The 19,722-nt window shown below is 51.8% G+C and overlaps 4 protein-coding genes across 10 annotated transcripts; 2 read left to right on the forward strand and 2 right to left on the reverse strand.

Moving 5' to 3' along the window:
- Nucleotides 1-144: 144 nt before the first annotated feature.
- CUNH1orf232 (chromosome unknown C1orf232 homolog) lies at nucleotides 145-5,367 on the reverse strand. Of its 4 annotated transcripts, none has more exons than XM_075581406.1 (4): nucleotides 4,418-5,367; nucleotides 2,672-2,752; nucleotides 1,124-1,206; nucleotides 145-1,019 (listed from the first exon to the last, which is right to left on the reverse strand). In XM_075581406.1, exons 1-4 carry the CDS (start codon nucleotides 4,604-4,606, stop codon nucleotides 788-790), a joined length of 585 nt encoding a protein of 194 aa, XP_075437521.1. In that variant the 5' UTR covers nucleotides 4,607-5,367; the 3' UTR covers nucleotides 145-787. The 4 variants fall into 4 exon arrangements, with proteins under 4 accessions (XP_075437521.1, XP_075437520.1, XP_075437523.1 ...); XM_075581405.1 differs by having other exon boundaries at nucleotides 1,124-1,245; XM_075581408.1 differs by lacking the exon at nucleotides 4,418-5,367 and adding an exon at nucleotides 3,591-3,735.
- On the forward strand, nucleotides 1,139-7,150 carry LOC142475634 (uncharacterized). The gene is made up of 2 exons (XM_075581404.1): nucleotides 1,139-3,527; nucleotides 7,073-7,150. The coding sequence occupies exon 1, from the start codon at nucleotides 1,734-1,736 to the stop codon at nucleotides 2,649-2,651; it is 918 nt and encodes a 305-aa protein (XP_075437519.1). The 5' UTR covers nucleotides 1,139-1,733; the 3' UTR covers nucleotides 2,652-3,527; nucleotides 7,073-7,150.
- On the forward strand, nucleotides 7,073-9,798 carry ZNF593 (zinc finger protein 593). Of its 2 annotated transcripts, none has more exons than XM_075581410.1 (4): nucleotides 7,073-7,203; nucleotides 8,292-8,501; nucleotides 8,964-9,026; nucleotides 9,366-9,798. In XM_075581410.1, exons 2-4 carry the CDS (start codon nucleotides 8,302-8,304, stop codon nucleotides 9,484-9,486), a joined length of 384 nt encoding a protein of 127 aa, XP_075437525.1. In that variant the 5' UTR covers nucleotides 7,073-7,203; nucleotides 8,292-8,301; the 3' UTR covers nucleotides 9,487-9,798. The 2 variants fall into 2 exon arrangements, with proteins under 2 accessions (XP_075437525.1, XP_075437526.1); XM_075581411.1 differs by having other exon boundaries at nucleotides 7,161-7,270.
- ZNF593OS (ZNF593 opposite strand) lies at nucleotides 8,373-19,067 on the reverse strand. Of its 3 annotated transcripts, none has more exons than XM_075581414.1 (3): nucleotides 18,966-19,067; nucleotides 11,193-11,290; nucleotides 8,373-10,948 (listed from the first exon to the last, which is right to left on the reverse strand). In XM_075581414.1, exons 2-3 carry the CDS (start codon nucleotides 11,244-11,246, stop codon nucleotides 10,802-10,804), a joined length of 201 nt encoding a protein of 66 aa, XP_075437529.1. In that variant the 5' UTR covers nucleotides 11,247-11,290; nucleotides 18,966-19,067; the 3' UTR covers nucleotides 8,373-10,801. The 3 variants fall into 3 exon arrangements, with proteins under 3 accessions (XP_075437529.1, XP_075437528.1, XP_075437527.1); XM_075581413.1 differs by lacking the exon at nucleotides 18,966-19,067 and adding an exon at nucleotides 16,525-16,546; XM_075581412.1 differs by lacking the exon at nucleotides 18,966-19,067 and adding an exon at nucleotides 11,863-12,019.
- Between the last annotated feature and the right edge of the window lie 655 nt (nucleotides 19,068-19,722).

The following is a 19,722-nucleotide window of genomic DNA, read 5'->3' on the forward strand; positions in this document are numbered from 1 at the left end:
TTCTGTCACACCCTGTGTTCCGTGTTCCATCCTGTGTTCCATGAGCCCCCTGCTCTCGGTTCTGTGTCCCTCCCCCTATGTTCCATGAGCCCCCTGCTCTCGGTTCTGTGTCCCTCCCCCTATGTTCCATGAGCCCCCTGCTCTCGGTTCTGTGTCCCTCCCCCTATGTTCCGTGTCTTCTCCCCAGGACTCGGCACACACTGGCTGTGGGAACATTACTTTACTTTTGAGCCTGTGGCAAAACAGGAAAACACACACGTCAGAATCGCACATCTCTCACGTGTCCTACCCCAGCTCCTCATACAAATGGGGGGTGAGAGGGGTGGGGGAGCTGGATGATTAGTGGGGGGGGGGGGGGGTGCTGCAGTAGTCAGGGTTTAGTAACTAAGGAAAATTTGCAGGCCCTGATCCATATAGGGGTGCTAAGCGTTAGCATACATGTATGATTGAGAGTAAAAGTGTGCTAGTACTTAGCACCCTTTTGTGGATCTGGGCCACAGTGTCCCAACTGTGAGGTCATGTGGTGGTCTGTGGGTCCTAAACCATGGCAGCTCCTAGGGGGTGAAGTCTCAGGTTACACGGCTTATCTTGCAAAGGTTCTCTAATCACATGGCTCCTAGGGGTGGAGTCACAGCACACATGGCTCCTCACAGGTGGGGTTTCAGGTCACATGACTTCACTGTGCCGGGGTCTAAAAGTCACATGGCTGCTCTGGGACAGGGACTCAGGTCACATATCTTTAGTGGGGCGGGATCTTGGTCACATGACTCCTCCATGACGTGGGCATCTAGTCGCTTTTGCCTCTCAGCTCTGCAAGTTTGCTGGTCAGGAATCCCCACTTGAAGGGCATCTCCTCAGGGTACTGAGCTTCGCTGTGCTCTTCCGGGGGCTCTGCCAGGACCCCCTGTGGCTCAGGCGGCTCCACAGAGCTCTGCTGCCACCGGTTGGCGAACACGTCCCACAGACCTGAAGAGCTCCTCTCATGTGGGGTGGCCTCCGATGGGCAGGAGGCTGAGGGCCTGTGGGAGGTGGGAGTCCCTCGTTAGTCCCCCTCTTATCCCTTCTCAGTCCCACTCATTATCTCTTCTCGTTACCCCCCCCCCCCCCCCACTCTCATACTTACTGCTCTGCTCCCTGCTCTGGTCTCTGCTCCTCTTCTTTACTGAACAGGGAAGTGACGCTTCTCCAGCCCAGCGCACCCTGCACCTGAGGGACAGTGACATGTGTCACACAGGCACCCCGCACCTGAGGGACAGTGACATGTGTCACACGGGCACCCAGCACCTGAGGGACAGTGACATGTGTCACACGGGCACCCCGCACCTGAGGGACAGTGACATGTGTCACACGGGTACCCCGCACCTGAGGGTCAGTGACATGTGTCACACGGGCACCCTGCACCTGAGGGACAGTGACATGTGTCACATGGGCACCCCGCTCCTGAGGGACAGTGACATGCGCCCATGTGACACAGCTGCATCACACAAGGCTATACCACCGCGCACGTATCACCCGTGACTCAGCATCACACAACATGCACAGGACACACGCTCCTCCCAACAGTACTGTATGTATCCCACACGTGTTAGGTCAGGCTTAAAGGCATGCCACATGTCACTATATACAGATGCGTCACCACACATACAGATGTAGCTGGGGATATTGCTCACACTGCCACGTTATGATGGGAAAGTCTGTGACTATATTCTGTGTTATCACTGCCACCGAATCCTATGGAAACTGATAATCTGTGTTATAATGCGATATGTTGTGTTATCAGCAAGAGCAATGAAGTCGGTAGGCATGCATCACTATACACACAGGTATACATCACTATACACACAGGTGTACATCACTATACACACAGGTGTACATCACTATGCACACAGGTGTACATCACTATACACACAGGTGTACATCACTATACACACAGGTGTACATCACTATACACACAGGTGTACATCACTATACACACAGGTGTACATCACTATACACACAGGTGTACATCCCTATACACACAGGTGTACATCCCTATACACACAGGTGTACATCCCTATACACACAGGTGTACATCACTATACACACAGGTGTACATCACTATACACACAGGTATACATCCCTATACACACAGGTATACATCACTATACACACAGGTGTACATCACGATAGCCACAGGTGTACATCCCTATACACACACAGGTATACATCACTATACACACAGGTGTACATCCCTATACACACACAGGTATACATCACTATACACACAGTTATACATCCCTATACACACACACACACACGTATACATCCTTATACACACACAGTTATACATCCCTATACACACACACACACACACACACACACACACGTATACATCATTATACACACACAGTTATACATCCCTATACACACACACTCACACACACACACGTATACATCCTTATACACACACAGGTATACATCCCTATACACACAGGTACACATGCCACATCCCTATACACACACAGGTACACATCCCTATACACACAGGTATAGATCATTATGCACAGATACGTCACTACACACAGGTATACATCCCTATACACACAGGTATAGATCTTTACGCACAGGTACAGTATACGTCACTATACAAAGGTATACATCAATATAAATAGGTGTATGTTGCGCTCTGTACCTTCCGTGCAAGGTGTGACATGTTTAACCCCTCGTCTTCCACATCCGGAGTGTCTGGCTCTATTACCTCCGCAGTGTAACTCTGTAATAGACAGGGACATGTAACTCTGACAACGCATGGCCACATTGCATGCCCCTCTGTTACCCCTTCCCGTGTCTCCCACCTCCCCTGCACCCACATTTCCTCCTACTGTCTCCTTCTCCTCTCCCATCCTCCCCGTTACCTCTCCCTGTTTCCCCCCTCTCCTCTCTCTTCCCCTCTCCCTCTTTACCTCCTCCTGTGTCTCTCCATTTCCTCTCTCTCATGCCCCTCTTCCCCTCCCCCTTTACCTCCTGTATTTCCCCCCCACCCCTCCCTCATTCCTCTCTCCCCCTCCACTTGTGTCTCCCTCTCTCATTCCCCTCTCCCTCCACCTCCTCCTGGATTTCCGCCCTCTCCTCTCTCATTCTTCTCTCCCTCCACCTCCTCTTGTGTCTCCCCCTCTCCTCTCTCTCTTCCCATCTCCCTCCACCTCCTCCTGGATTTCCGCCCTCTCCTCTCTCATTCTTCTCTCCCTCCACCTCCTCTTGTGTCTCCCCCTCTCCTCTCTCTCTTCCCATCTCCCTCCACCTCCTCCTGGATTTCCGCCCTCTCCTCTCTTTCTCCTCTCCCTCCACCTCCTCTTGTGTCTCCCCCTCTCCTCTCTCTCTTCCCCTCTCCCTCCACCTCCTCCTGTATTTCCCCCCTCTCCTCTCTCTCATTCCCCCTATCCCCCTCCTCCTGTCGGAATGGAATATTTGGTTGCAGCCATTTCGCCGCGACTTACCCCGCAGCAGCCGATCCGCCGCTGGAATCCTCGCCACCGGCCGCTTCTATGGTAAGTTGTATTACTGTTTAGGGTAAGGGGTTAATTTTAGGGGTTTTAGGGTAAGGCACTTACCTTAGGGGGCGGCGGCGAAGGGTCCAGCGGCGGCAGCTTCTGGCGGCGGGGGGAGTAACGGCGAAGTGCCGGTGGCCATTTGTTCGCGGTGAAACAGCCACAACCAAATGTCCTAGACTGCCTTCTCTCTCCCCTCTCTCTCATCCCCCCCCCACACACACACTTTACCTCCTCCTGTCTCCCCCTCTCCTCTCTCATTCTCCCCCCCTTTACCTCCTCTTGTCTCCCCCTCCCCTTTACCTCCTCCTGTCTCCCCCTCCCCTTTACCTCCTCCTGTCTCCCCCTCCCCTTTACTTCCTCCTGTCTCCCTCCTCTCCTCTCTCTCATCCCCCCCCCCCTTTACCTCCTCCTGTCTCCCCATCCCCTTTACCTCCTCCTGTCTCCCCCCTCTCCTCTCTCTCATTCCCCCCACCTTTACCTCCTCCTGTCTCCCCCTTCTCCTCTCTCTCATTCCCCCCTTTACCTCCTCCTGTCTCCCCCCTCTCCTCTTCCTGTCTCCCCCTTCCCTTTATCTCCTCCTGTCTCCCCCTCCCCTTTACCTCCTCCTGTCTCCCCCCTCTCCTCTCATTCACCCCCCCCCCCCTTTACCTCCTCCTGTATCTCCCCTCTCCTTCTCCCCCCCTTTACCTCCTCCTGTCTCCCCCCTCTTCTCTCTCATTCTCCCCCCTTTACCTCCTCCTATCTCCCCCCCATTTACCTCCTGTCTCCCCCCTCTCCTCTGTCATTCTCCCCCCCCCTTTACCTCCTCCTGTCTCCTCCTCCCCCCTCCCCTTTACCTCTTCCTGTCTCCCCCCTCTCCTCTCTCTCATTCTCCCCCACCCCCTTACCTCCTCCTGTGCCTCTCCCTCTTGTTCTGCATTGAACGTTTGCAGAACTTTTGCTTTATAAACTTTCCAGAAGCCCTGCCCTTGACTCATGGCGGCAGCTTCAGAGGTCGGGGGGAGAGCAGGATGAGAGAGTGTTCTGTGGGGCAGAGGGTCCTGTGTGTGCAGAGCATCTCCCAATGTACAGAGCATCTCAGGTGCAGGACTCCTTGGCCTCCCATTGGCTACAGTTGATCTGGGTCTGGTGACCTCATTAAAGTTTCAGGAAGCTTTTCACAGCAGAGAAACGTGATAGGGGACGTGTGACATGCTGAGGAAACCAAGGATGAATCCAGAGCAGGACCTAGGGGAGGAAGGGGCTATCACCCCCCCTCCCCCCAATACCTCTGATGGGACAGACACCTGTAGGATGTCATATGAACACAAAAGTCTCAACACAGACCATGCCCCTGTCTTAGCTGGATAGTGCTTTCTCTGTGGTCCCTACAAGTGGTCCATTCACTCTCCGTGGTCTCTCTCCATGGTTCTGCATGAGCTCTTGTTCAGTGGTGCTCAACTCCAGATCTCTCCCCCCCCCCCCCCCCCCAATAGGTCAGGTTGTGAGGCTACCCCTGCTTCAGCACAGGTGGCTCAATCAGGGGGCTCCCTGCTTCAGCACAGGTGACTCAATAAGTGGCTCAGTCGTAGACTGTTCCACCTGCGCTGAAGCTGGGATATCCTCAAAACCTGACCTGTTGGGGGAGTCTTGAAGACTGGCACCACTGCTCTAGTTTCCCCTGTAACTGATACACAGGAACAGGAGCTCAGACTATGTCTGAATACAGAAGCAGCAGATAAATAATTCCTCAGCAGATCTCCCTCCGCGCTCACGGCTACGAGACAGACGCCTGATATGATATTTATGTGTGTGTAATTAGAGAAGAGCGAGTCGGGGATTGTGGTAATCCAGACCCCCCCCCCCAATCGTCTACGATCCAGATTAATTTAGCCCCTGGCTCCGATCTACACACTGGGCCCAAACCGAAAAAGAGGCAAAACCTTGTGTTCGTTTTCCTGCTTGACTTGGATGTTGCAGTATGTCTAAGTAGTTTCCTCCTTCTAACTGGCCTTGTCCTGTCTTGGGTTTACCTTGTCCAGTTCTTTGCATGATTTGGAAACAGACATAAACCGGTTTATTAGCATTATTGTTGCTAATGCTCCAGGTGACATCATCCGAAAACGCGGGGTCAAGTGCACATCCCTAACACGTTCGTAGCGGAAGAACAGAGGAAACACCGTATTGTGTTACAAAGAAGCAGCAAGATTTAGCAATAGCATTAATATGAGGGGATAATTAAAGGAAATACAGCGGCAGATTTCCCCGTTAGGGCCGAGCCTAGGATGGCAACATTTTGGGGCGGCAAAAATTTCCGCCCCCATATGCTTTTGCCGCCCCCTCTCGGGCCTATCGGATCTAAAGGGAAAGCACTTACCTGTGTCGGCCGCCTCCTTGCTGCCGCCCTCCTGCTCATTTGGAATCCCCGCGTCAAATGGCGTGGCCGCGACGTCACCCACGTGGCGTCAGACGGCGTCTTGTTGCCATGGCAAAGTGACGGCGCGATGTCATATGACGTCGCGTCTCCATGGTAACGCGCCGCTGTGCGACGGCACGTTGGTGACGTCCGCGGCGTCATTTGAGGCTGGGATTCCAAAAGGAGCAGTAGGGCGGCGGTAAGGAGGCGGGGATGAGACTGCCATGAGAGGGTTGGAGAGCTGGGATTGTACTGCAGATGTGAGGTTCGGTGTTGGATACAGGTGCGTGTCATCTGCTTACAGGTGACAATAGAAACCGAATGAACTAATAAGGTCACCAAATTAGAGTGTATAGGGAGAAAAGAGGAGAGGTCCCAAAACCGAGCCTCGAGGTACACCGACAGGTAGATCAGGAGTTAGCAATGTATACCCGAAAGGAACGATAGTTGAGGTGGGAAGAAAGCCAGACGCCCGAACACCAAGGGAGCGTAGTGTGTATGTATATCTTTATTTATAGAGCGCCCTCCGGGTATGTAGCGCCTCACAGCAGTAATACACGTGCCAATAATGAATAAAACACATAATAATATAGCACATAATGGGAATACGCGCTTCAGACATCAAAGTAACATTGGGAAAGGGAATCCCTGCCCCGAAGAGCTCACAATCTAAGTGGTAAGTAGGAGAAATTACAGAGGTAGAAGCAGGACGTTCAGGTAAGTGCGTCTGCAAGGGGCCAAGGTCAGTGCATCTGAGCTGTATAGTATCAGCCACGGAAGTACCCACATGCTTCGCTGAAGAGGTGTGTTTAAAGATGGGCTATTGAGGTGTAGAGGTGCCAGTTGGATATTGAGGGGGAAAGCATTTCAGAGGTAAGGGGCAATGAAGTAGGGTGACCAGACGTCCCGTTTTTATTTGGTGCTTGCTCATGCGCGTCCGGCAAGTGGCCAGTGGCTCGTGCGCACGCTTGACAGGCGCTTATACGGTTGGAGCTCGCCGTTCGCGTATGCGCTAAATGTCCTGGCTTGTCCCGGGGATAATATGGTCACCGTAGCCATGAGTGAGAAAGGTTTTAGGTTGGAGAGGGCTTTAGATTAAAAAAGGACTATAGACACAAAATTAAGGTGTGTGTGTGTCTCCCTCCAGCCTGCAGGGGCCGCTCTTCTCCTCTCTATGGTAGAGGACAGAGCCCCGCTACCTCTATGGTGCCTGTCCGCGTGACTTTCGGTCTTTTCCTTCGAACCCGGAAGCCGGGCAGAGCCGCGCGGGGTGAGCCGGTGAGTGAAACCGGGGATGACGGTGTCTGGGCTGCGTGACGTCACCAGACTGCGTCATAGGCTAAATGTGAGGGGTAAAGAATGGAGGGGGACGGGGTACCCGCGAGTAAGGGGTGTGCTATATGTATAAATACGTGCGTGTGGGGTAAGGATGTATGTATACATGTGCATGGTATGTTTGTGTGTAAATATATAATATATATATATATATATAATATATATATATATATATATATATAGACATGTGTGCGTGTGTAGTAAGTATATATGTGCGTGGTATATCTGTGTGTGTGTGTATAAGTGTGTGTAGTAAGTATATATATATATATATATATATATATATATATATATAATCACATAAATAAGCCTGCAACTAACTAGAAAGATAACTTGAAATTGCTATAATCACAAAATAAGGTCAGATAGAAAATTATATTAACCTAATGACGGTGCTGGGGATAAAATAATTAATGAAGGAAAGAAGAGAGAGAATCCCACCACAAGCACTCTAGCAATAATAAATGATGATAGAATTTATTCAATGAAAAACACATGAATAATACCAAATTAAAACAGTCCCCTTGGAACCCCAAAAAACATAAATTCTGGTTGATACACAAAATCGTAATACATACTGCAGTGAATGATAGTATGCAGGTGAATATCCCCAGAAATTTGTAAATGACCTGCTCATAAGACCCAAGACCGGCCTGTCAAAATGAAAGGGTTAATGATATGAGGACACTAAATCTACCTATGTAGATAGTACCACTAAACAACCAGCAGCAAATTGGTAATATGTGTGAGATAAGTATACGTGTGTAGTAAGTATACATGTGCATGGTATGTTTGTATTTGTGTGTGCGTGTGTAATAAGTATGCGTGTGTGGTATGTTTGTATATGTATACATGTACGTTGTATGTATATAACTGTTTCTGTAATGTATTACGTGTGTGTTTTTAAACACTTATGTAAGTTTACAGTGTACATATATTTACATATAGACCGTTTATATATAATATACCTATACAAACAGACATGACTCGATGCTCTGCCGCTTTCTCTGACATGATGCGATGCTCTGCAGATTTCTCGTCATGGGGCGCTCTAAGCAGATTGGGAATCACAACAGCGACAAGAAGAAGAATATTTCCAAGCTGTGGAAAACGAAACGCCGTACGAAGGACGTAGATCAGATCCACCACGACCTGCGCCCAGAGAACGCCCGGAAGCTACTGAACCAGGAGTTGGACTACCAAGTGACCGGCAACGCTCAGCACTACTGTTTGCACTGCGCGTGAGTCTGTGTGCAAATTGCTGCGCGCAAGTGTGTGTGTGCGTATCACTGCGCATGACTCTCCGCAAATCAGTGCGCGTAAATGTGTGCGAACTGCTGCGCGTGAATTACTGCACGTAACTGTGTCACTGCGCGTAACCGTGTGTATGAGTGACTGCTTAAGTGTAACAATCACTGCGCGCACTTGTTTGCGCGAGTGTGTGCGCGAATCATTAAGTGTGCGCGCGCGAATTACTGCCTGTAACTGTGCGTTCGAATGATTGTGCATAAGGGTGTGTGTGCGAATCACTGCGTGCGTGCATATCACTGTGCATGTGTGAGAGAATCACTGCGTGAGTGTTTGAATCACTGCGTGCAAGTCTGTTTGTGTGCGTGTGTGTATCGCTGCGTGTGAAAATCACTGCTCATACATGGTGACATGTTACACCCGGTCCCTAATCCACGTCTTGGTGCACTTTCTAGGAGATACTTTGTGGATCTGAAAACACTAAAGGAACATTTCAAAACAAAGCTTCACAAACGCAGGTAAATACCCCTCTCCTCCTCTCTCCTCCTCTCTCCTCCTCCCACCTCCCCGTAATGTCGTTATCACACAGATGTGCAGAAACCACAGGCTGGCTGGCATGTATAAGCATGTATTGTACAGGTATGTTCAGGTGCAGCTGGCAGGCTTCTTTGTCAGGTAGAAGACATTAAAGAGCTTTCATTGCGAGCTTTACACCTGGTTTCACAGTAACATCGCCGCAGTGATTTCCTGTCCCCAGCAACCTCTGGGACAGTGAGATTTAGGCAGGCGGAGGAATCCCTTTTTGGGCTGGGGCGCAGTGATGAGGGTTACAGTCTGACCTGGCTAATTCTTTCCAGACTGAAGAAGTTGAGAGACGAGCCGTACACCCAGGAGGAAGCTGAGCGAGCTGCAGGGATGGGCTCCTACATCCCTCCCAAAAAGGTTGAGATTGAGACTCAGGCGGTGGAGATGAGCTGACACCTGCCCCTCCCTCGCCCGGCTGTCAGACTCTGAGCCGTCACAAACAAGCTGTTACAGATTGTAAAATGTAACCCGTCCCAACCTACAGCTGCAAGCCGCTAACGATGAGACCCTGCCCCGTCCTCTTCATATGGAGGAGGGGGGCAGCGGCGTGATAAACATCTTCACATGACCCACAAACCCTGTGATATATAATGACACACTGGCAGGACACTGTGACAAGTGTGTGCACTTCCCCATGACACATACTCAGGACTCTGCATGTACCGGATCGTCGCCAATGTGCTGAATAAATCTCATGCATAGCAACAGGTTCTGCTGTCTGTTATTAGGGTGCTGTCGCAGGAACATCACTATTGTAGCTGCATTGCGCTGATCATCATTCTGGTGTATAATAGTCTGTCAGACACCCCCCCCCTCCTATGTTGGGATGCGAATCACCCCTTATCTGTGTTTACGTCTGCTCCCCGATGTGGCTGCCTGGAGAGTAGCGTTTGTCCGATCCCCGCTCTGCACTGTCTTGTGGATGATGCGAGCGGTTACATAACGAAATTGACCCGTGTGTGTCTCAGTACTCACCCAGCCATCACTAAACTGCAGAAGCATCCGCCTGTCATCCCACATTTTGTCTGCACATTCCCCCTCGCACGGCTGAACAGAGCACTTAACCCCTGCAGTGTCGGGTGGGATTGTTACAAAGGGCGGTGAGTTATCAGAGAAGGAGCAGGCAGCGTGCTACTCTCCATGAGGGAAACATATTTATTAGCATGTCCCAGCTCGGCTGTGTTTAAATGATGACAGGAATACTATACACTGGGTATATCTACATTTATTTACAGTAATGTGTGGGAAAGTTGTGATTGCGTGCGCATGCCCCGTCTGACTCATGTACATACTGTGCATATATAATATATATATTTAGATATGATCTGTCTGGGGACTGTATAAACTGGTCAGAGCTGATAACTGTATAATCTACATATAAGGGCTCTGTCTGTGGCTTGTGTAGAGCAGAGCTGATTGCTTTCATTGCCTCCTGCACAGAGGGATTTGTGGAGTTCTGTATCTGCTCCTCAGCACGTCTTGTGTAGAACAGGCTCCACGTTGTCTCTGTGCAGACTGATGTGACCCTGCCTCCCACATGTATGAAGGTAGACAAACATATTTAACACACGGGTACCACAGGGCCTGCAGGAGAAGAGTGTTGGACGTCTCCCAGACCCTCCGCGTCCAGATGTATCCACTGGAAGAATGGGACGTGTGCAGAGGGGGTGGTCCCATCCCAAGAGTTCCCCGGTCTTTTCTGCGTGTCTCAGTGGGAAGGGGGGGTGCTGGACGCATGGACCATCTGCCGGACGCTGTAATAGGAGAGTCCGAGGCCCATGAAGGCCAGCATCAGGGCCAAGTGATTCACCAGCCGGTCCTGGGGCTCAGAGGCCAACTCCCCGGAGACTTGCAACTGAGAAGACACCCCACAAGTGTGAGAGACAGACACTGAGACACCCCACAAGTGTGAGAGACAGACACTGACACCCCACAAGTGTGAGAGACAGACACTGAGACACCCCACAAGTGAGACTGACAGACATGCCAACACTGATAAGACACCCCACAAGTGGGAGAGGCTGTAGTGTACTGGGACATTCGAACGCTTTATCCCGCTAATCCCCGACTTGTTTCTGCCCCCGCACACAGCTGGGTACCTGCAGCAGGCGGAAGTATGCCGGGGTAAGACGTCCGAGGCGAATAATCATCATGCCGGGGATGTCTGTGACACGGAGACACTCTGCGCTGTCACCGGCTGCGGGGACACGGGGACAGGGCGTGTGTAAAAAAACGTTTCGTTATAGAGGACACCATTTATAGGGAGCTGAGCCGTACTACACCCTCACGCTCTACGTCGGGTGTCTTAAGACTTGGCACCGCTTAGTAAATCTGACCAGTGCTGGTTATAGGGAGAGGAGCGTTGCTGGTTATAAGGAGAGGAGCGTTGCTGCTGTTCTCCCCTATTCCTCCTGCGCTTCACCAATCACCTGAACCCTAAATCCCACCCGCAGCCCTGCCCTGCCCTATAAACCTGATGTACCCCTAAACCAGGACTGGGCAACTCCAGGCCTCAAGGGCCACCGACAGGTCAGGGTTTCACAATATCACCAACGCTGGTAGGGATATCCTGACCTGTTGGTGGCCCTTGAGCGCTGGAGTTTCCCACCCCTGCACTAAACTGTATCGCACTCCCTGCCCCTCCTCCGCTCCCCGTCTCCATCACACAACCCATCGGATGCAGCATCCTCACGTTACCCCCAATCCTCCCCCACACCCCGGAATCTCAGCTGGACCCCATTCCACGCCCGGGGTCCCTCGCAGCGTCACCTTGTTTCCCAGATCCGGGTGCCGTCTCCTTTCAGCGGCCGTTTGATGAGCATTAAGGACCCAAAGCGACCGTGAGCTGCTGTGTGCGCAGAGAGGAAACGCCGCCCATCTACCCCCACTTACACCCTGTATACCGCTCCCCCCATATATATATACCTCCCCCTGCCAGCCCAGCTGTCAGAAGAGATCAGAGCAGCAGAGCGCTCCCCAACCCCGCCAGAGGGGAGAGCGAAGGATAACGGGGGGGGTGGGGGGGAGATACTGCGAGACAGAAGGACTGATTATGAGAGAGCTAGGTCAGGGAGGTGTGCCGTGACACGCCTGCATGTGTGTTGTGTGTGTGTTTACGTGGGAATGCACATGCATGATGTTATATAATCCTAACCCTTGATACACTTTCCCTTTTCTCCTCTGTAAATCAGTAAAGCCTCTTACACTGCGGGATAAACTCATAAAAGCAATATCTGCGACTCGTCCTCATTCAGCTGGTCCCCCTCACCCTCCAGTCACTGAGGGTGATCAGACTGAGGCCCCTTACCCCCCTTCTACTCCCTTTCCCCCCTCCTACTCTGTTACCCCCCTTCTACTCCCCTTTCCCCCCTTCCACTCCCTTTCCCCCCTTCCGCTCCTTCCCCCTTCTACTCCCTTTCCCCCTTCCACTCCCTTTCCCCCTTCCACTCCCTTTCCCCCTTCCACTCCCTTTCCCCCTTCCACTCCCTTTCCCCCTTCCACTCCCTTTCCCCCCTTCCGCTCCTTCCCCCTCCTACTCCCTTTCCCCCCTTCCACTCCCTTTCCCCCCTTCCACTCCCTTTCCCCCTTCCGCTCCTTCCCCCTTCTACTCCCTTTCCCCCCTCCTACTCCCTTTCCCCCTTCTACTGCCTTTCCCCCTCCTACTCCCTTTCCCCCCTTCTACTCCCCTTTCCCCCCTTCTACTCCCTTTCCCCCCTTCTACTCCCCTTTCCCCCTTCTACTCACTTTTCCCCCTCCTACTCTGTTACCCCCCCTTCTACTCCCCTTTCCCCCCTTCCGCTCCTTCCCCCTTCTACTCCATTTCCCCCCTTCTACTCCCTTTCCCCCCTTCCACTCCCTTTCCCCCCTTCCACTCCTTCCCCCTTCTACTCCCTTTCCCCCCTTCTACTCCCTTTCCCCCCTTCCACTCCCTTTCCCCCCTTCCGCTCCTTCCCCCTTCTACTCCCTTTCCCCCCTTCTACTCCCTTTCCCCCCTTCTACTCCCTTTCCCCCCTTCTACTCCCTTTCCCCCCTTCTACTCCCTTTCCCCCCTCCTACTCCCTTACCCCCCTTCTACTCCCTTTCCCCCCTTCTACTCCCTTTCCCCCCTCCTACTCCGTTACCCCCTTCTACTCCCCTTTCCCCCTTCTACTCCCTTTCCCCCCTCCTACTCCGTTACCCCCTTCTACTCCCCTTTCCCCCCTCCTACTCCCATTCCCCCCTTCTACTCCCTTTCCCACCCGTCCACTCCTTCCCCTTCTACTCCCTTTTCCCCCTTCCACTCCCTTTCCCCCCTTCCGCTCCTTCCCCTTCTACTCCCTTTCCCCCATTCTAATCCCTTTCCCCCCTTCTACTCCCTTTCCCCCTTCTCCCTTTCCCCCCTTCTACTCCCTTTCCCCCCTTCCACTCCCTTTCCCCCCTTCCACTCCCTTTCCCCCCTTCCACTCCCTTTCCCCCCTTCCGATCCTTCCCCCTTCTACTCCGTTTCCCCCCATCTACTCCCTTTCCCCCTTCCACTCCCTTTCCCCCTTCCGCTCCTTCCCCCTTCTACTCCCTTTCCCCCCTTCTACTCCCTTTCCCCCCTTCTACTCCCTTTTCCCCCTTCTACTCCCTTTCCCCCTTCTACTCCCTTTCCCCCCTCCTACTCCCTTACCCCCCTTCTACTCCCTTTCCCCCCTTCTACTCCCTTTCCCCCCTCCTACTCCGTTACCCCCTTCTACTCCCCTTTCCCCCCTTCTACTCCCTTTCCCCCTCCTACTCCGTTACCCCCCTTCTACTCCCCTTTCCCCCCTCCTACTCCCATTCCCCCCTTCTACTCCCTTTCCCACCCGTCCACTCCTTCCCCCTTCTACTCCCTTTTCCCCCTTCCACTCCCTTTCCCCCCTTCCGCTCCTTCCCCCTTCTACTCCCTTTCCCCCATTCTACTCCCTCCCCCCCCTTCTACTCCCTCCCCCCCTTCTACTCCCTCCCCCCTTCTACTCCCTCCCCCCTTCTACTCCCTCCCCCCCTTCTACTCCCTCCCCCTTCTACTCCCTCCCCCCCTTCTACTCCTCTTCTACTCCCTCCCCCCCTTCTACTCCCTCCCCCCTTCTACTCCCTCCCCCTTTCTACTCCCTCCCCCCCTTCTACTCCCTCCCCCCCTTCTACTCCCTCCCCCCCCCTTCTACTCCCCCCCCCCCCCTTCTACTCCTCTTCTACTACCTCCCCCCCTTCTACTCCTCTTCTACTCCCTCCCCCCCTTCTACTCCCTCCCCCCCTTCTACTCCCTTTCCCCCTTCTACTCCTTTCCCCCAACCTTCTACTCTTCCCCTTCTATACTCCCTCCCCCCTTCTACTCCCTTTCCCTTCTACTCCCTCTCCCTTCTACTCCCTCCCCCTTCTTCTACTCCCTCCCCTTTCTACTCACCCCCCTTCTACTCCTTTCCCCCTTCTACTCCCTCCCCCCTTCTACTCCCTCCCCCCTTCTACTCCCTCCCCCCTTCTACTCCCTCCCCCCTTCTACTCCCTGCTCCCCTTTCTACTCCCTCCCCCCTTCTACTCCCTCCCCCCTTCTACTCCCTCCCCCTTCTACTCCCTCCCCCTTCTACTCCCTCCCCCTTCTACTCCCTCCCCCCTTCTACTCCCTCCCCCCCTTCTACTCCCTCCCCCCCTTCTACTCCCTCCCCCCCTTCTACTCCCTCCCCCTTTCTACTCCCTCCCCCCCTTCCACTCCCCTTCTACTCCCTCCCCCCTTCTACCTCCCTTCTACTCCCTCCCCCCTTCTACCTCCCTTCTACTCCCTCCCCCCTTCTACTGCCTCCCCCCTTCTACTCCCCTTCTACTCCCTCCCCCCTTCTACCTCCCTTCTACTCCCTCCCCCCTTCTTCTCCCTCCCCCCTTCTACTCCCCCTTCTATTCCCCCCTTTCTACTCCCTCCCCCCCTTCTACTCCCTCCCCCCCTTCTACTCCCTCCCCCCTTCTACACCCCCCTTCTACTCCTCTTCTACTCCCTCCCCCCCTTCTACTCCCTACCCCCCCTTCTACTCCCTCCCCCCCTTCTACTCCCTACCCCCCCTTCTACGCCCTCCCCCCCCTTCTACGCCCTCCCCCCCCTTCTACTCCCTCCCCCCCTTCTACTCCCCCCCCCCCTTCTACTCCCTCCCCCCCCCCCTTCTACTCCCTCCCCCCCCCCTTCTACTCCCTCCCCCCCCTTCTACTCCCTCCCCCCCCTTCTACTCCCCCCCCCCCCTTCTACTCCCTCCCCCCCCCTTCTACTCCCTCCCCCCCCCTTCTACTCCCTCCCCCCCCCTTCTACTCCCTCCCCCCCTTCTACTCCCTCCCCCCCCCTTCTACTCCCTCCCCCCCCCCTTCTACTCCCCCCCCCCCCTTCTACTCCCTCCCCCCCCCCCTTCTACTCCCTCCCCCCCCCCTTCTACTCCCTCCCCCCCCCTTCTACTCCCTCCCCCCCTTCTACTCCCTCCCCCCCCTTCTACTCCCTCCCCCCTCCTTCTACTCCCTCCCCCCTCCTTCTACTCCCTCCCCCCCTCCTTCTAATCCCTCCCCCCCTCCTTCTAATCCCTCCCCCCCTCCTTCTACTCCCTCCCCCTCCTCCTTCTACTCCCTTTCCCTCTCCCCCCTCCCATGCTCCGGGCCCATTACTTGTATATAGCACAGACAGAGCACACAGTCCCTCTCTCACCCCCCACATGGACCTGTCTAACTGGTTAATTCTTAGAACAGACCCAGCAACTGCACAGCGCAGAGCAAGAATGAGGCTAGCGTGCTGAGGGTCTACGGCTCTACAGTGCCCCCCAAAATCCCCCCCCCCTGTTTGTGAGCCAGGATAAGACCGCAATGAGAAGCCTCAGGGTGCATTAGGATATGTCTGCCACTATCAGCATGGCATTGGGCGAGGTCTGTACCCTGATCAGATAAGACATGAGGCGTTCACACCTGGAGAGAGCTCTTATCATGAGAGAGATGCCACACACGCTTCTTCCCTAAGTGAGTGGTGGATGCACAGAGCTGCCTCCCAACAGAGGTGGTGGTGATCACATGTACAGATATGACAGAGAATGAGAGCTAACATTAGAGAGCAGAGAGAGAGGGGATGTGCAATGTATATACTATATAATACAGGAGTATAACCTCAAACCAGGCTCTCCAGACTGAGGGGTATGTACTTGCCCCAGGAGCTTACACTCTAAGCACTGTCCAGGGATCTGATACTGTGTGTAGTGAAGCAGTGTGAGTGCACACAACATTGCAATGTGAATGTGTAGTAGTGTGAGTGGACACTCACTGTGTAGAAGTGCTATGTGTGGTGTAGAAGTGTGAGTGCGCACAGTGTGGGTGTATGAGTGACTGAAGTTTTGTCAGCTTGAGTATGCGTGGTGTGTGAGTGCAGTGCATGCACTACAACATTGTGAGTGTCCAGCAGGAGCACAGACTCACCCCACAGGTCCAGAGAATAAGTAATCAGCTGCTGATAGATAGACTGCAGGGAGAGCAGAGTGAGTGCAGAGCTGAACTGAGAGCTGAGAGTGCAAAGATAAGTGTTGAGAGCTGAGAGTGCAGAGCTGAGTGTTTCTAGCTGAGTTTGGCATTGTCGCTCCTCCTTTCACAAGCAGTAAGGTTTTGGTATGTAGGGGGAGGTGTGTATCTATATGCATATATATATATATAGCTGTATACCTATGCATATTTATGTCAGAGCACATGCTGTATACACTGTAAGAAAACCAGTTGGTCTCAGAAGGTCACAATAATATGTATACCCCCATCACCTGCCCGCTATGTCCCGCTACCGACCCCGGCCCCCCTCTAATCTCCTCTTATGAACAGATATGCTTTTAGATATTAGGTGATTATGCCCCTTATCCCCTGTAGAGTGTAAGCTCTCTGGATCAGGGCCCTCATTGCTTTATGTACCCGTTTGTTCTTATTTTGGCTGTAATTCTGCCTGTTATATAACTCGGTACCCCCCGACGTACCGCGCTGCGGAGTATGTTGGCGCAATAATAATAGATTGTAAACTCTAAGCCGGGGGTGCTCAACCCCAGTCCTCAGGCCACCCCAACAGGTCAGGTATTCAGGGTATCCCTGCTTCAGCACAGGTGGCTCAATCAGCTCCTGCTTCAGCACAGGTGGTTCAATCAGTCCCTGCTTCAGTACAGATGGCCCAATAAATACCTGCTTCAACACGTCTTTGACTGAGCCTATGATTCAGCCACCTGAGCTGAAGCTGGGATATCCTGCAAACCTGACCTGAGGGGGGGGAGGTTGAGGACTGGAGATCAGCACCCCGCTCTATGCCCCCCCCCCCCCAAATCCAATAGAAGTGTAACCCAGGGCCAACTCCAGTCCTCAAGGGTCACCAACAGGTCAGGTCTTCAGGATATCCCTGATAAAGGATGCAGAGGGTGGCAGAAACGTTGGGCCAATAAAATACTTTTCTTGTATATTTATGGTGTGCCTATTCTTTTGACACAATATTCTTTTAGCCAATAAAGAATATCACTTGTGAGCACATTCACGTCTTAGACAGGTTTTCACCCTGCCTTTCAACCATTATCACCTAGCCTATAGTGCTCCCACTTCCTCTGGATCAATAAGTATAGATATAGGATAAAGTATCTGTTGTCTAAATTTAGCATAGCTTGAACTTGATGGACGGAAGTCTTTTTTCAACCTCATCTACTATGTAACTATCTAACTATGTAGCAAGGGATTCTGGGAAATGACATGCAAATGAGCACACAATGTGTCACCTTTTGCCTGGAATATCCATTCACCTGGAGCCAATTTAAGCCTAGAAATAAAGCAAAGGAAGTATAACCCAACCTCACACTGATGCTACCCATTAAGGTTGATGCTTAAAAGCTGTGTGAACGGTGATACATCAGCTTAAATGGGCTCCATGTGAATGGATATTCCAGGCAAAAGGTGACACATTTCATTTGCATGTCATTTCCCAGAGTCCATTGCTGCAGTGGGAGCACTGAATGCTGGGTGATAATGGTTGAAAGGCAGGGTTGCAGACATGTGTAAGACAAGTTCACCTTTCCTGTCTTGCCTTCACATACTTTCTGGGCAAGCTACCCACCTACCTGAACAAGCTCCTCACCCCTACCACATGCAGCATTTATCCTCTGAGATCTGACTCCAAAAGACTGTTCATGGTCCCAAGGCTCAACAAAGTATCCGGCCGCTCCTCCTCCTCTTACCGTGCACCCCAAAACTGGAACAACCTACCGGAGACTCTCACATCCACCACCAGTTTAAGTTCTTTCAAAACTAAAACTGTCTCACATTTTAATCTGGTCTGTAACTGTTACATACGCCTATAATATATATTATCTCTAACTGTGCATGCAATGTCGTGTATATAATGTATACCCTTGTCATTTATGTAACTGTATTTGTATCCATGTATTATTTGTCATATTAACTATGCCCAGGACATACTTGAATACGAGAGGTAACTCTCTATGTATTACTTCCTGGTAAAACATTTTATAAATAAATAATGTGAATGTGCTCACAAGTGATATTCTTTATTGGCTATATGCAATACGGTGGAGGTTTTTTGTTGCCTTTGTGTGTGTGTGTGTGTGTGTGTGTGTATGTGTGCCCCTCTCCTGTCCTCCAGGTTTGTTTACAAAGCCAGTGACATTTGTCCTTCTCATGTGACATGTGGGCGGAGGGCCCAGTGTCACATTGAGGATCATGTACCTGCTTACTGTGACCAGGTTCTCACAAGCAGAAACCGGGACACATTAAAAAAAAATGATTTATAAAACAAATGACATTGTTTAAAAATAATTATTATAGTGGTATTTGTCTAATAGCGTCGCCATTTATGCCGTTTTATTGATTAATTTCAGTTTCCTAACATTGATCCAGGGAGACATCTGATTGGGCCCATTATCGGAGTCAGGAAGGAAGGACATGTGCCCTTTCTGGAGACGGCTTGCGGGGAGTGTTTGCCGTCCTCCGGACCAAAATACTGCAAATACAAAATACAGGATAAGGATCTGTTGTCTAAATTAAGGATCCAGTCTAAATGTAACATGGGTTGAACTTGATGAACATATATCTTTTTTCAATCTCATCTACTATGAAACTATGTCATACAAAACTGTAGCAAAAGGACAGTTTGGTTTATATTAGTAAATTGTTTAATTCAATATATGCAATGTAAATAAACACATGTATCGAGCCCAGGCATCATTATATTAATATTATAGCAGGATTGACACTTGTGATATTCAGTGACAGCGCATGGAGGGTAATTACCCCTCTGCTGGGCATTAGTGCCCCCTCATAAACCCTAAATACTTCCTGTTGGGTAAATGTCATTAGACAATGCCTTGTACTGAGGGGATAAGTAACAGAGTTACATGCTGCGCACCTTATATAAATAATAAGAATAATGAGCAGGATACGGCGGGGGCGTGAAACACGCAGAGGGATGACATTACAGTGCGCCAGCGGATAATCACCAAACACGAGACACCGCTTTATTTTTGGGACTATATGTATGGGACACATGGTGTTGTTTACAGTATGCCATTAATACTTGGGAAAGGATGTTGCATCGGCCGAAACGTCACAACTTTGGCACAATTAATTGGTTTATTAGAAATCAGC

This window comes from Ascaphus truei, unplaced genomic scaffold, assembly GCF_040206685.1.
Source record: "Ascaphus truei isolate aAscTru1 unplaced genomic scaffold, aAscTru1.hap1 HAP1_SCAFFOLD_1296, whole genome shotgun sequence".
NCBI classification, from domain to species: domain Eukaryota; kingdom Metazoa; phylum Chordata; class Amphibia; order Anura; family Ascaphidae; genus Ascaphus; species Ascaphus truei.